Source organism: Astyanax mexicanus, chromosome 4 (genome assembly GCF_023375975.1).
Source record: "Astyanax mexicanus isolate ESR-SI-001 chromosome 4, AstMex3_surface, whole genome shotgun sequence".
NCBI lineage: Eukaryota > Metazoa > Chordata > Actinopteri > Characiformes > Acestrorhamphidae > Astyanax > Astyanax mexicanus.
In genome coordinates, this window is record NC_064411.1 from 39602467 (window position 1) to 39618143 (window position 15677).

The 15677-nt window shown below is 38.4% G+C and overlaps 1 protein-coding gene across 3 annotated transcripts in view; it reads left to right on the forward strand.

Annotated features, from left to right (window-relative positions):
• The first annotated feature begins 1831 nt into the window (after positions 1-1831).
• Positions 1832-15677, forward strand: part of LOC103045210 (nuclear factor of activated T-cells, cytoplasmic 1) — a 104410-nt gene continuing 90564 nt past the window's right edge. Inside the window, exons 1-2 of one of the 3 annotated variants that reach the window (XM_049478607.1) lie at positions 1832-2359; positions 10827-11907. In XM_049478607.1, the coding sequence (XP_049334564.1) occupies positions 2221-2359; positions 10827-11907 (1220 nt within the window). In that variant the 5' untranslated portion in view covers positions 1832-2220. Of the gene's footprint in view, positions 2360-8721; positions 9036-10826; positions 11908-15677 lie in introns of those variants that run through there. The other 2 variants (XM_049478609.1, XM_049478608.1) reach the window with 2 other exon arrangements.

The window sequence follows — 15677 nt, forward strand, 5'->3', positions numbered from 1 at the left end:
ATTCCAGAGGTTTTCAAATTGGTAAAAGTTAAAGAAACTCATCATTTTTAAGTGGTCTCATATTTTTTTCAAGAGCTATTTTTTCCGTAGGCTACAAAAACGTATTTACTTTTCACTCATTTGTTCCTTTAGCTTTCACTTTAATCTAACTCTCTAAACCCATTCACCCTATAAAAATATCCAGAAAAACACGTCACATGTTCAACATAGACCATCACTGTTTAAATTACATTAAAGTGTCAGTCTGTAGGTTTTGTTGATTTTGGGATTCAGAGACCTCTCTGGTGAGAAAGTGTAATTGCACACATCATATTAGTGCTGTCCAAAGATTTAGAAAAACAAGTATCTCCATTTCTGATTGTTTTAGTTTATTACATAATTTGAACACACAAACTGAGTTTCATACTCTGTAAAAAATCTTTATTGATGGACCAATAGAAATCTTCCAAAATGACCTAAAATAAACTCTTTTTAACACTGACTACCATTAAAAGTTAAGAAGGTTTTATCTCTTTCTTCAAAAAGTAAAGTTGCTGTTTTGAAAATACATGTTTTCATTGGCAAGCTAAGTTAAGTTGTACACCTTGCTGACCCAGATGTGCAAAAATAGACACACAGGGTTATTAACTAGAGAGTGCAGACACTGTAAGTGTGATAACACTTCTGCACTGTTGCTGTGGTAAAGGTGTTGGTTGCTAAGGTGTTGCTAGTTGGCTGCTTAAGTGTTGCTATGGTATAGATCTTGGTTACAGAGCTGTTGCTCTATGTTTTATGCTAATACTTCTGACTAAAGCAAGCAAAAACATTTGGCTAAGTAGTGCAATGCAAATACATTTTGCTAATGGATCTGTGTGCGTTCACAAGCTTTTGGGTAAATGTTGGAGCCCAAAAAATATGATTAAATAAAAACTGTAAATCTGATTGGTTCATAAATCATAAAGCATAAAACAGTGCTAATCAATGACTGTTGCAACTTAAAATCTTACCTGTAGAGAAGTTTGAACTGTTGGTTAGAAGTTTGGAGTCACATCTCAGTGATCTCCTAATGGAGAGTTTTGGCTACTTTAGGTTGTTGTTTGGCCACATAAGAAAATGGGCAGATGTTGGGTATGTGAACTGCTGTTCAATCAAAGGTTTGATTAACCCAGAAATGCATTTTAATAGAACAAAAACTTAAGTATATTTCAATACCTTCCTAAAATCATCATCTAACTCTTTATTTTTAGGTTTTTTATGAAACACAATGCATGACAGTTGTTGTGATGCCTGTTTAAAAATTAGCAATGAATAAAGAGGATAGGTTATTGAACACTAAATGAGTAGAACCAACCAGAAACAACCCTAATCCAAAACTTTGAAACTACTGATTGAAAAGACAAAAAAATACAGTTAACATTTTAATATCCACAGCATTTCTAGCTAGCTTTATGGACTGAGCTATTTTGATGACTAAAATGCATACAAACTAAAATTGGTAAAAGTTAAAGAAACTCAAATCAGCTGAAGGTGCAGGCAATTCTACCACAGGTGGCCATGCAGCATCAAGGAGATTATTTGGGCAAAAAGTCAATTTAGCCTAAAATCATTTTAGATAATTTTGACATATTTGACAGCTCTGTGAATCTATGAATCGAAGTTTAAAACTGGCATTTTACAGACTCGGTTCACTCCAAATAACTCAAATGACTCCTTGACCACCACCAGCATTCAGACAGCATCCGAACTCAAAAAGAATCGGTTCGGGAAAATAAACAGACAAACAAACAAACAGTCTGAACCGAATCCCCCACCTCTATGAATCCTCTGCGCGCGGAATCCCTCCACGGCGAGACCCGAGCAGCCGTGCCAGGGATGGCGCACGTGACGGCTCGGAGGGCGGGAACCGGGAGGTGTTTTCCAGGTTTAAAAGTGCGAGGGCTGCGGCTCCGTCATTCTTGCCGGGAGCTCCGCTGTGAGACCGCGATGCGGAGGAGAGCCGGAGTGGGGGACGCGGACTGAAGGAAGGGATGCCGCTGGCGTTTTTGGCGATAACTCGGTCATTTTTATCCTCTTTAATCCTTTTTTACACATTTTAAAAGCATATAAGCGCCTTTTCTCTCACTTTCCTCCTCCGAAACGTTCAGTCAGCCCCGGGCTACAGTCCACTGTCCTGTTTTAATAAACCGCACTGGAAACTCCGGCTGTCTCCGCTCCTCCAAACACCGCGCTGTGACGGGGTGAATGCCCGCGACTGGCTGCCTGCGGCCGGGTTCAACAGGCGAGTCGAGGCGGTGGTGTGAGCCGGTACCGGGTCTGGATAAGCGCCGGGAGTTTGAGGTGAAGTTCAGCGCTGAAGCGAGCATGAAGTCTGCAGAAGAAGGTAAGAGGAGGAGGAGACTGCTGTGCACTTTATTCTGCAGCGTTCAATTAATCATTTCTGCAAGTGTTTCTGAGTTTAAAAGAGATTTTTCAGCTTTAAACTAGTTAACACACTACAAACTGGAATAAAACACAACTGTGTGGAATGGAAGAGAGTATGAGCAGGAAAAAATAATAGAACTGAATGGACTTAAAACAAACAGACAATAGAATGTATTATAGTAGATTATAATATGATGGAATTAACCAGAATTAAATAACCTATACAATAGTTTACAGTGGATACTTCACAGAGACAAGTGTAATGTCAATGCAATAGTAAATTAAGAATAGAATGAACTGAATATAATTAAATAGAGTAACATTACAATATGTTACAGTATATATATATATATATATATATATATATATATATATATAGAGAGAGAGAGAGAGAGAGAGAGATAGATAGATTTTTTTCTATATCAGAATATGTACTAGAATAATTGAAAACTGAAATATAACTACTTTTTATGCTATTTTATTTGGCAGATATGATCAGAAAGTAAAACAATTGAGATTTATAATATCGTTATCATTTTAAGACATAAGGTGAATTGTATGCTACTGATGTGTTTGGAGTATAATATCATAAAACTGCTATTATAATATAACTATGATGACATTTTAAACCAATACAACTAATACTACTACTAATAATAATAACATGCTTTAAGTGTTTTTTTTTTTTTTAGAAACATCTATTAGCCTTAGATGTTTTAACGCACCTTCACACACATCTGTCAGTCTGTCACAGTGCTGTTATTAATGCATTGGTCATTGCATATTGCATAACTGCATGCCTACAACTTTGGTAATGTTCATTCTTGTTGTATGTAAATCAATATGCAATCAAACACAAGGGAGAATAAGACAAAAAGCTATAAGTCAATATTGTAGTTACAGTAACAGGCCTAAGTATTGCACGATAAAAAGCAAAGGATTAAGGATCATAATAACATAGAATACAATAGAACAGAGTGGAATACATTGGAACAGAGTTAGGACTGGATGAAACGGTTAAAATTTATATCTCACAATAATATTTTTTTTATTTTTATTTAATCAGTCAGTGACTGTGCTTATTAAGATATTGGAAACACAATATAAATTGATTTTGAGTTATTGTCCTGTCCTATACAGATACAAAATACAAATACAAAATTATTTTGCCAAAAATGTCAAATGCTAATGAAAAAGCTGAGATGTTAAAAAAGTATCTCAATGTATTTTTTATTTTCCTCTTTTATTTTCTTCTTATTTTTTTTTTTACAAAATAAATTTAGCCAGTTTAATTTATGAAATGGTTAAACAAGTGGCAAAATTAACAAAAAGAGTGGAAAGGCACTGCCCTCCCAGGTGTCTGTTATTGTTAATAATTAGAGGGTTTTTGACTGTCAGTCATAGAAAACGGAAATTTCCCCCCTAAAACCACAAGCAGTCAATTTGAACACTTCTCTTTTGTTTATAGCATTTACAGCAGCTGTTACCGCCATAAATAGAATAGACTGTGCACTATAGTTGCATCAATATGCTGCAATAGGCTAGTGTTGCATCAAATTTGACTTATTTACAAATGTGTATCCTTGTTAAAAAAAAAACATAAAACAATTTGCATTCATTGAATTGTGTAGATTTTATGCAGTTTTATTTTTGTGAATTGAAGGGGCCCAGATGTGCTACCAGAGCTTATTTTGCTCACATTAAAAACACAGATATTGTGTTAACTTTTGTGGACCAGTTAGAACTAGCATAATCTAATACTTTCTGTAGGATTTTATTCAGAGGGTCAAATGAGGCTAATTTGTTTGTTAGGGACTAGGACAAACTGTACATATTTAGCTTTTGCAAAAAAAAAAAAAAAAACTTGTTGTAGAACACTTTAATTTCTATGTCATAACTGCTGCTAGAGCTGAGCGTCAGACTTTTACATTGAACCTTAAATGGCAATATATAGGGTCCAAACACTCAAAGTCATTGTAATCAGTAGCGCAAGGCAGAAATGGTGGGAAAATAGATGTTTATTTTTCATCCTGTCAGAACACTGGGATCTAAAGACAGAGTAAAACACTGTGATATTTTAAGTACAAACGTATTGATTTCAAATGTTTTATTCAGTCTTATTGCCACAGGTGTATAAAATTAAGCACCTAGCCATGCAGTATGCCTTTACAAACATTAGTGAAAGAATATGTGGTTCTAAAGAGCTCACTAAACTCCATTGTGAAGCTGTAATAGTATGCCACAACTGCAACAAGTCAGTTTCTTCCCTTTTTTACCTTTCTAGATATTCCATCCTTAACTGTAAGTGCTTTTATTCAATAGTAAGAGCAGCAAAACGGGGACCAACTCGACACTAATGGTTCTGTATGTGTAATGTGTACAAGGTTGGGAAAAAAAAAACAAGAGACCACTTCCTTTGATTTAACCAAATTGAAAACCTCTGGAATATAATCAAGAGGAAGATGGATGATCACAAGCCATCAAACCAAACTGAACTGCTTGAACTGTTGCACCAGGAGTGGCATAAAGTTATCCAAAAGCAGTGTGTAAGACTGGTGGAGGAGAACATGCCAAGATGCATGAAAACTGTGATTAAAAACCAGGGTTATTCCACCAAATAATGATTTCTGGACTCTGGATTTCTTTACGAATATGGACTTGTATTCTTTGCATTATTTAAGATCTGAAAGCTCTGCATCTTTTTTATTTTTTCAGCCATTTCTCATTTTCTAATTTAAAGTGGTCTCTTATTTTTTTTCTAGAGCTTTATGTGTCCCAATAATATTGTCCATGCAGTGTGTCTAGCAAACAATATTGCGATATTTAAATATCTCTAGATTAGACTGTATTCATTATTTTATTTCCTTTGACATCCATTTTAACCTTATTTGCCAAAATCATTCTGGTATTGTTACTCACAGATACAGATACAGCTAAAGATAATATATATCTAACAGTATCGATAACAAATCATCATATCGTCCACCTCTATTGTCCACGTAGAGGACCTGTTCGTGATCTTGCATCACCAAAGTGAATCTTGGCCTCACTCCCTTAATCCAGGAGGCAGCGGGCCCCAGCACTGATGTCATGGACTTTCTGCCGACTTCTGTCTGTCTGTGTGGTTTTGGGGAGTGTATTACTGTGGTGAGGAGAGCATTATTATTCATTTCGGTCCGTGGCATTTAAGCCTCATAATTGATAGCAGACTCACGGGTGTTGGAGCAGCTTTTGAGTAAGCATGTCTGTGTGTGTGTGTGTGTGTGTGTCTCAGCACAACTCCAGGCTGCTGACGGGTGCAGTTTTCTGTACCCCTCTTTCCTCCCTTTTTTTACTCAGACCCTTGTCTCTCCTTCTGTGGTGCCTTCTACCCACAATGCACCCAGACACACAATTACCCCGGCCGGCCTGTGTGCTTGCGGGCGATGGTAGAAACCCGCAGATCTTCAGCAGAGCTGCACATGTGGATCGGGTCTACTGTGCATTAGGGTGGTATAGGGATGATATGATGGTATGTTAATGTTATCGCCATTAGTTACACAGTAATACAGTTTTCTGTAATTCAGTTTTTTGGTGATACAGTTTTCAGTAATTCACTTTTCTGTAATTTTAGTTTTCTAAGCTCATCAAACAGCAGGTTATTATAGCCTTAGAAAGCTTTAGATAGATTGTGAAATTGCACCGAGATAGTTATGAGACCTCCCAGTGTGAGGGTGAGGTTTAGGACCAGGGTTGTTAATGTTATCGCTGGGATAGGTGTAGGTTTGGGTTTGAGATGACGTTAAGGTTAGGTTTAGGAGGAGCAAGGTTAGGTTTAGGACTATAGGTTTGGCATTAGTGGAAGGTCTGAGTTAAGGTTAAAGTGTTTGTTAGAAGCATGGTTAGGTTTAGGACCAGGGTTGAGGTTAGGTGTTGTTTTTGGGTTGAGTTAAAGTATTGGATAGAAGCAAGGCTTGGTTTAGGACCAGTGTGGGTTAGGTTTAAGTTTGGATTGAGGTTAAAGTGTGAGTTAAAAGCAAGGTTAGGTTTAGGACTAGGTTTGGTATTAGTGGTAGGTCTGAGTTAAGGTTAAAGTGTTTGTTAGAAGCATGGTTAGGTTTATGACCAGGGTTGAGGTTAGGTGTTGTTTTTGGGTTGAGTTAAAGTATTGGATAGAAGCAAGGTTTGGTTTAGGACCAGTGTGGGTTAGGTTTAAGTTTGGATTGAGGTTAAAGTGTGAGTTAAAAGCAAGGTTAGGTTTAGGACTAGGTTTGGCATTAGTGGTAGGTCTGAGTTAAGGTTAAAGTGTTTGTTAGAAGCATGGTTAGGTTTATGACCAGGGTTGAGGTTAGGTGTTGTTTTTGGGTTGAGTTAAAGTATTGGATAGAAGCAAGGCTTGGTTTAGGACCAGTGTGGGTTAGGTTTAAGTTTGGATTGAGGTTAAAGTGTGGGTTAGGTTTAGGACCAGGGTTGGTGTTAGTTGTAGGTATGAGTTGAGGTTAAGGTTTTAGTTAAAAGCAAGGTTTGGTTTAGGACCAGTGAGGGTTAGGTTTAAGTTTGGATTGAGGTTAAAATGTGGGTTAAAAGCAAGGTTAGGTTTAGGACTAGGTTTGGCATTAGTGGTAGGTCTGAGTTAAGGTTTAAGTGTTTGCTAGAAGCATGGTTAGGTTTAGGACCAGGGTTGAGGTTAGGTGTTGTTTTTGGGTTGAGTTAAAGGGTTGAATAGAAGCAAGGCTTGGTTTAGGACCAGTGTGGGGGTTAGGTTTAGATTTGAGTTAAGGTTAAAGTGTGGTTTAGAGGGAAGGCTAGATTTAGGACCAGTGTAATGGTTAGGTTTAGGACAAAGTTTTTGAGGTGTTAAAGTGTGGGTTAGAAGAAGGCAAGATGTGGAACCAGTGTGAGAGTTGGGAGTTGAGACCAGAGTTGGGGTTATGTGTTGGTTTTTGGGTTGAGGTTTAATTGCGGGTCAGGAGCAGGGCTAATTTTACGACCAGTGTGAGGGTAAAGTTTTAGGTAAGGTGTGAGTTAGGGTTAGGACCAGTGTATGGGTTTGGGTTTAGTGTTTGGATTAGGGTTAGGGTGAGATTTAGAGCCAATGTGAGGGTTAGATTGAGGTTATGTTTAGGACCAGTGTTGGGATTAGAATAGGATTTTGCCTGAATTTTGGGTTTAGATTGGGTTTAGAGTGCTATGTTATGCTATGTTAGAATAGTTTTAGGCTTCAAATCTTAAAAAAAAAAAAACCTCAGAGAAGAAAAAAAAATCTTGGTACCACTTTAAAATAAGTCTCCTTTATAAAGGGTTAGTAAATAGTTCACAAAGGAGTTTTATTAATTGTCATTAATTAGGTTATAAAGCATGAATAAGCAGTTACAACACACAAATAGAATAAATAGAAGGGGCAACAGTGGCTTTGCGTGTACCAAATATTTGATTCCACATTCGTTTATACTTTTAAACCTCAGATCTTAATAGATGCTTATCTTACTTTGTCTTTTTCATAAGTCCACATGAACATTTCTGTTAATTACTTTATTCATTTAAATATAATAACATATACATAAGTAATTAAACTGAATTTATATATTAATCTAACTTTATTACATATGTTTAAAAAAGTTTAAATTTTCACTGTCTTTCTTTTTTTTATTTATGTCTTGTAAGTGCTTATTAATGTTTTTTTAAATTGTTTACTACTTAATTTATAACCATTAATAAACTCCTTTATTATCTATTTATAAACCCTTTATAAAGAAGCCTTATTTTTAAGTGGTACCAATATGTTATGTTGTATTTCGTTGGGATGCACTAGTATGAGAATTCAGTACTACTAACCAATAGAAATATACTTTAGGTCATCACCAAATATTGATTTGGAACGTTGATCAGATCTATTTTAAGCCATTATCTTTATATACTGATATGATTCTAACTAAACATTAATGCATTGCAGACTTAATGCCTTGTAATAAAGTATCATACAGCAAAAGATCCAAATCAGGGGCCACATTTTCTTCATTCTTCATTCAGTTCTGGGCCGAGCATCACACGGTACACTCTGATCTGAAGGCACCGAGATGCTTTTGGGAAGCTGGGCCGTGTGTGTGTATATATATGTGTGTGTGTGTGTTTGATAGCGTGGCGGATGAACAGTGGGTGAGCAGTGGGTGCGAGATCACTTCCCCTTCCAGCCTCCCCTTCAGATCAGCTCCACTGAGCCTGAAAATGCAAACGAGTGTGAGGCTGGCTGCGAGAAAGCCCCTGTGTGCTTGTTTACGCAGCGTAAGTACAGCTAACTGCTGCTGCTGCTGCTGCGAGTGAATCACAGAGCTCACATCAGAAAGTAGCGAGGGGCGGATCTGCCTCAAAGAGAAGCCTCTCTGAAAGAGGCGGCCGCCTCACTGAGGTGCTTTTCTTTTTCTTTTTTTTGAAGTGAGTGAGCGAGGAAGAGATAAGAGCTGCTGTGTGTATGAACAGGATGTCAGAGTCGCTGCTCTGCTCAAAGAGCGGCTATTAGACAGCAGTTTGTAGCAGTCGTCCCACAGACGCGAAGATGGGATCCGGACAGAAGGAGCCAGAGTTTGATTTCAGCTTTTTGTTTGAGTACGGCAGCCGAGGAGGAGGAGGAGGAGGGGGAGAGATGGAGACGGAGAGAGGTGTGTTAGCAGGTGGAGTGTGTACTTGTGGAGTGTGTGTGTGTGTTTGTGTGTGTTTACGGGATGTTTGTTTGTGAGGTACTATTATAGGATTTCGGTCTTGTTATAGTTACAGTGTACATTGTACATATATATATATATATATATATATATATATATATATATATATATATATATATATATATATACAATATATATCTGTATAGAATTCAGCAGCCTTAACTTTCTAACTTTAACTAAAGTCTTTTACATGTTATACATGTTGTATGGTAACTTGTATGGTAATGAAACACAGTAAAGTTCTCTACAGAGTATTCTCTAATTTTCTATATAATCTGCATCAATGTTGTACTATATGTACAAAATATTGTTTGATGTAAAACAATAATTTTGCATTATTCCAATGCAAATGTAATCTGTCTTAGATATTTTTTTTCTAGAGATATTTCTCTATACATCTCTGTATTCATTTTTTATTTGGTATCATTACAAGCAGGGCTATAAGCTCTATAACAGCTATACACAGCTATACACAACTATAAACAGCTGTAGTCATACTATATATAGGCAATATAAATTTTATTAAAACTATTGTTTCCTATTTGATCTCAAATTTTAACTATTTTTTTCTGTTAAAAATTCGAAACTGAAAAAATGCAGAAGTTCTGTTCAACCACAAACCCTATTGAAGGGTTACAGATTAGTATCTCAGGAGCATCTGCTTCTGGAAATAGTCTGTCATGAACTAATTTTAGTCAGTCTGCCCACGCATTCAGCGGTGCAAGACAGGTTCATCGTTTCACGTGGTGTCCTGTTTGCGTACCGCTGCGGTTAGCAAATATAGCACGAGGTGGAGGGGACTGCCACAAAAAAAAGGAAAAAAAAAAAGAAAAAAAGAAGCTTCGCTGCTCTGATCCAGACCTGAGTGACTTCTCTATAATATGAAACTGAATGAATTTGTTGGCCTAAGTAAGGGGTGGAGGGTGGTGGGGAATTTGTCTTGTACTTTTTGTAAGGTGTGGCATTTTTGCGCTAGGCAACCCTGTTGTTGAATCACGACGGATTGGAGAGTTGGACTGTTAAAACTTTTAATTTAAAGTAAAAAAAAAAGTTCTGCTGAGTTTAATTTTTTTATTAAAAACACTTTATTAGGCAAAGCCAATGTTAGCACAGCTGTTTAATTTTCTTTTAAATAAAAACAAGATTTATTATACATTTATAAATGCGTAGATATATCTATATACAGAGTTAAATAAAAAAAATCTTCCGTGTATTTTTTTTCTCTTTTTTTGAGCAGTGACGGCAGGTTCACACTTTGTCATGGGCAGATACAAGCTATACAGGGAAAAGATAGTAATGTTAGCAAATAAGGCATTTTTGTTTACCAGTGGCATACTGTCAGAATTCTGCATGGTGCATGGTGTGGTTACAGTAGCAGTATCTGAAGCAGTGGTACCAAACATTTATAAAAGTATTAAAAAAAAACATGCAGCAGAAAGTTGATCTACAGTGATCAACAGTGAAACTTAATCCTAACCCTTTGAAACTCCAGTTTTTACTGCTCTCTTATATATATATATATATATATATATATATATATATATATATATATATATATATATATATTGTGTCAAGGCTCTATAGGTATGAGACTTTTAGAAATATCTAGAAAAGTTTGCATCTGATTGAGTCAGATTGATTAAAAGGCTTTGAAAGGGCTTTTACTTTGCAGTTAAGATTCTAATGAGCTCACTAACATCTTGTGTTTTTTTTTTGTTGTTGTATTTGCAGAAGCTTTTAGCTACACGCCAAACGTTAGCCTGTCACTGCCTCTGGGAATGGGTAACCCCTGCCTGGCATCTCAGTACCACAACCTGCAGACCAGCCCTGTCATCTCGGTCTCCTCCTGCCACCAGGCGAGCTATGGGCTCCACGAAAACCCAATGGCGTCGGGCTACTACCTGTCCCACGGGCTCAGGCCTAACGGGGCACCGCCTCTGGAGAGCCCCCGCATCGAGATCACTACTTACGGCCAGATGTCTGAGGAGGAGGTGGAAGAGAGCAGCACAGTCGACCCCATGGCCAAGCGGGTCAACATCGTGACCCTGACCCTCCCCAGCATCGACGGCTACCGTGACCCCAGCTGTCTGAGTCCAGCCAGCAGCTTGTCCTCTCGCAGCTGCAACTCCGAGGCCTCGTACGAGTCGGGCTTCTACAACTACGACAACTCGCCCCAGAACTCGCCCTGGCAGTCACCCTGCGTCTCGCCCAAAGGCTCCTCATCCCTGCTGTCCTGCCCTCACGCCCCCGGCTCCGTCCCGTCCCCTCATCACTCGCCGTCCACCTCTCCACACGGCACCATAGTCAACGACGACAGCTGGACCGGGGCTGTCCCTCGCAATTCTCGCCCCAGCTCGCCGGTCTGCACTGTCGGAAGCCACGGCAAGAGGAAATACAGCTTCAACGGCGCCCCCTACAGGCAGCCATCATATTCACCCAACCAGTCTCCTGGCGCTTCACCACAGGGCTCACCCAGGCTCAGCGGGGTCGAAGAGGCATGGCTAGGCTCCACCACCAACCAGTACACCAACTCAGCCATCGTAGCTGCCATCAACGCCCTCAGCACGGACGGCCTAGCAGAAATCGGCGAAGGCGTGCCCCTCAAATCCCGCAAAACCAACCTGGACCACAATGCTGCCATGAGCCTGAAGGTGGAGCCAGGTGGAGATGAGATGGCCTCCAGCACGGAGCTCTGCCAGGAGGACTACTCCAACAGCAGCCGAACGCCTTTCAAGAAGGAGAGCTACTGTGCGGGATTCCTGGACGTGCCTCCACATCCCTACTCCTGGCCCAAACCCAAGCCGTACATCAGGTATGTAGATGAATAATGTAGCAAATTCTTAGCGGGAGCTGGAAAGGCGGAAGGCGATATGTCAGAAATTGCTGTACTTTAAAGCACTTTGAAGCACTTTATACTTTTTGAGTTTTAAGAGAATCACTAACAAATATACTACTAGTGCTACATTATCACATGACATAAATTCCTAAATAAAGTCTTGTTACTTTTGGCATATCAGTGTGTACTAGTGTAACTTAATGAATGAGAATGGAAAATGACTAATTTGGGAGAGAAATTGAGGTGGAAAAACAAATTAATTGGATGCAACCCTTTATTAATTTAATATTCAGTTTCATTTACACCTCAGCTCCTTCATGTAATTTCCGGAATTCATTTGCCATTGAGTTCATTGAGTGACGACACTGAATATTGTTTATCTGCTCTCCATGGTAGGTCTGAAGCTCTTAAATGAAGCACACTTCTTTCTCTTTTTCTAGTGTTGTACAAACATTAGAATTGCAGATTTCCAGGAAAGTAAAGCAGTTTATTGACATACTTCATTATCAACACAATAACGAGAGCATCTCCACATACTATTAGAGGAACTTAAGCTTAAGGCTGAAGCAGAAATCCAGCTCTCTAATCCTGCTACAGTAGACAGTCTTGAGCACTTTCAAGTGTCTCTGTTTCTGTAGTGTTGATTTATGATTTACGGCCTTGTTAGGTTCGAGCGCATGGAGATGTTTGGAGAGATGATTTGATCGTGAAAGGAGGGCTGGTGTTTCTGGTGATTTATGGGTGTTTACATCCAGATTATGACTTTCTACGAAGTCTCTGAATGTAAAACGAGAAATGTAAACGGCGTGCTGCTTCTTTTCCTCAGCGCGGATTGTTTTTTAAGGAATATAACGTCTGTTTATTTAACATAAGAGTATGTTTACTTTGTGTTTTCAAAGTCGGCAGTGGGTGCAGCTTAAGACTGGTTAAGATGGCCTCTTGCTAAATGTATGAAGACAGAAGGCTTTTCTTTGAAGTTCTGTAACATTTCATAAATCATGTTCCAAAGGGTGGCGCAGTGGATTATGTCTGTGTGTGTGTGTGTGTGTTTGAGTGTGTCTGTGTGTGTGTGTGTGAGTGTATGGCCAGCCAAGTGCCCATAGCAACGTACATACAAACATACCTCATACACTAACACACATCATTTTATTATTGTTTTTTTTTTCACCTTCCCATTTTAACAATCCTTAGTGTCCCCCTGTGTGCAGTATGTGTGTATTTGTGTCTATGTGTGTGTGTGTGTGTGTGTGTACACTATGTGGGTGTTTGTGTGTGTGTGTGTTTTCCTCTGCTGGCACATTTTCCTGCCGGAAATCAAGTGTTTGATGGTGATAGTGGGGAACAGGAAGTGATGGTGTCAGTGCTGATGGTGCTGGCTGCAGGTTCCCCCGCCGCCTCCTCCACTCTGAGAAACGCGGCCGATAAAAATGTGAGGGAAGCCGGTTCGCGTCGGGTCAGGGAACACGCAGAGCGTTCCGAGAGGATGGCTGAGATTGAAGCCACTCGAGCCGCTGGGTCGTTGGCTCTGTGTCGGACAGGCATCCGGACGCAGTGAAACTCCGTTCCGCTGGTGCTTGAGAGCATTGGATAACTGTTGCCTTCTTGCTTTCTCACGTGGGAATCTGCTCTCTGGCTGATCTCTCAGGGCTGTGGCGACAGAGATGAAAACAAAACAAAACATAGCGCAGTCACTCTGACTTACACCATCGTAACATATACCGTATTTTCCGCATTATAAGGCACACTTAAAATCCTTTAATTTGCCTAAAAATCGACAATGCTCCTTATAATCTGTTGCGCCTCACTAAAGATTTTCAGTAAAGTTTCTCCAGCAACAAGGCTGGAGCAGTATTAGCATTAGCCAATAACCGCAGCGCTAGCTCTTTCGCCGTTCAGAGGTGAGTATATCAGATTGTAGTCTGCGTGTTTACCAACAAGCTGCGTGTTATAACAAGTTACGTGTGACGAACCGCTAGCTGATAGCTTCCTGGCTCACCAGAACACTCAGGGTTCCTTAGTGTAGCGCTGTTGGGTGGCATTTGCTAGCGCTAAGCCTTGCTGCTAACCGTGCTGTTGAAAATACTGGAATTCTAAACTTACTGCAAATAAACGGAAGCGTAAAGACTCACTCAAATCAACAGTTTTCAGGAAAGAAATCTGTGTAGATTAACATCCAGCACTTGATTGATTTTGAAAAAAAATGTTTGTTTTTTTTAAGAATTACAGTTTTGTTTGCTTAGGCGCTTCCCTCATTTTTCCCATTAGAAGAGAAACATGGTGATAAACTTGTTTCTTATTATTTTTGCTTAAAATGCGTCTTATAATCCGGTGCACTTTATGGCTGAAAATAGGCCAGAAAATAGATGCTTATTAATAGTGTGCCTTATAATACGTTGTACCTTATAGTCTGTAAAATACGGTACGTAAGTTTGGGATCGATTTGAGTTTGGGAAAGCTAAGATTGTTCGTACTCTCTTATACTCTTAAAATAAAGTAGATAAAGAGTGATGTTGGAAAAAAAACTTAATTTTTGGTTCCATAAAGAGTGTTTTAAAACATTTATAGAACCTTCAATTGATGGTTGATGAAGTTTTTATAAAAATTTACAGTGTCTTGTTCACAAACATGGCTCTTCGTTCTGCATTAAAGTACAAGTTCAAAATCATTGGCTTAGGGTTTCTAGGTGGATGTCACGCTCAGGAAATATGGCTTCACGTTACATTAATTATTTGAGCCAAGCTTCAATAAATTGAATCTATCAAACCATTTCTCATTTTTGGAAGAGAGATTGTAAGGTATCTTATGTGCCTTTATTAATGTAGAAATCTACACCTTTTTTTTTTTTTTTTTTTTTTTAGAAAAGTCCAAATAATAATAAAAACCAAATAATTAACAATTGGGTAAAACTTAAAGTAGATAATTGCAAAACACAAAAATGTGGACCTATTTCATGCCATTTTATGTATAATATTAATCATAATATATAGGCACCTGTTGAGCAGTTTTATTAGATAAAGTCAGCACACTGCAAAACCCTTATTTTTAGCAAGTGAAATTAACTAGTTTTAAGGCAAAAAATCTTTTTTTTTTCTGATACATCTTACTAAGCATCGTAAGTGTAAGATTGTTTTACTTATTTTAGGAATATGATCTTATTCAGTCTCACTTAGAATTTTCACATTATTAAAGTAATTTAGACTCAAAATAAGCACAAAAAGTTACTATTCAAGTTATATTGATTCTTGTGTACAAATTTAAGCCATATAATAAATAATTTTTGCTTGATTTAAGCTTATTTCACTCATTTTGAAACTTTGTGATTGCCCATTGGCAGATTTTTTTTGCTTAGTTTAAACATTTATGTCTCAATTTACATAAATTGTGTCTAGCTTTTGCCGATGGATTTTTTGCAGTGCATCAGTAGTTAGTACTGGCAAGTAGTCGAAGATAAGACATGGGTATCAGAAATTGATTGGTATCTGTACATTTCAGTTTATTCAATTTTTTTTAACATATTATTTTACTGAATAACAAATTCAGCTTCTTAAATTTGTCCCATTTTTCAAAGAGCTTTTCAGTGACTTGCTGTGACGAGCTGTCAGATCCTGATAGAAAGCATAAAGCAGCCAAAGCAGCCAAAAGCAGAGCGCATGCCTCTTTCATTAATTCCTCTGAAGAAAGGTCTGCAATTAGCAGCCAGGCTTTGGGATCCAAGTATGTCAGGCTGTGACTTCAGATGATTAGAT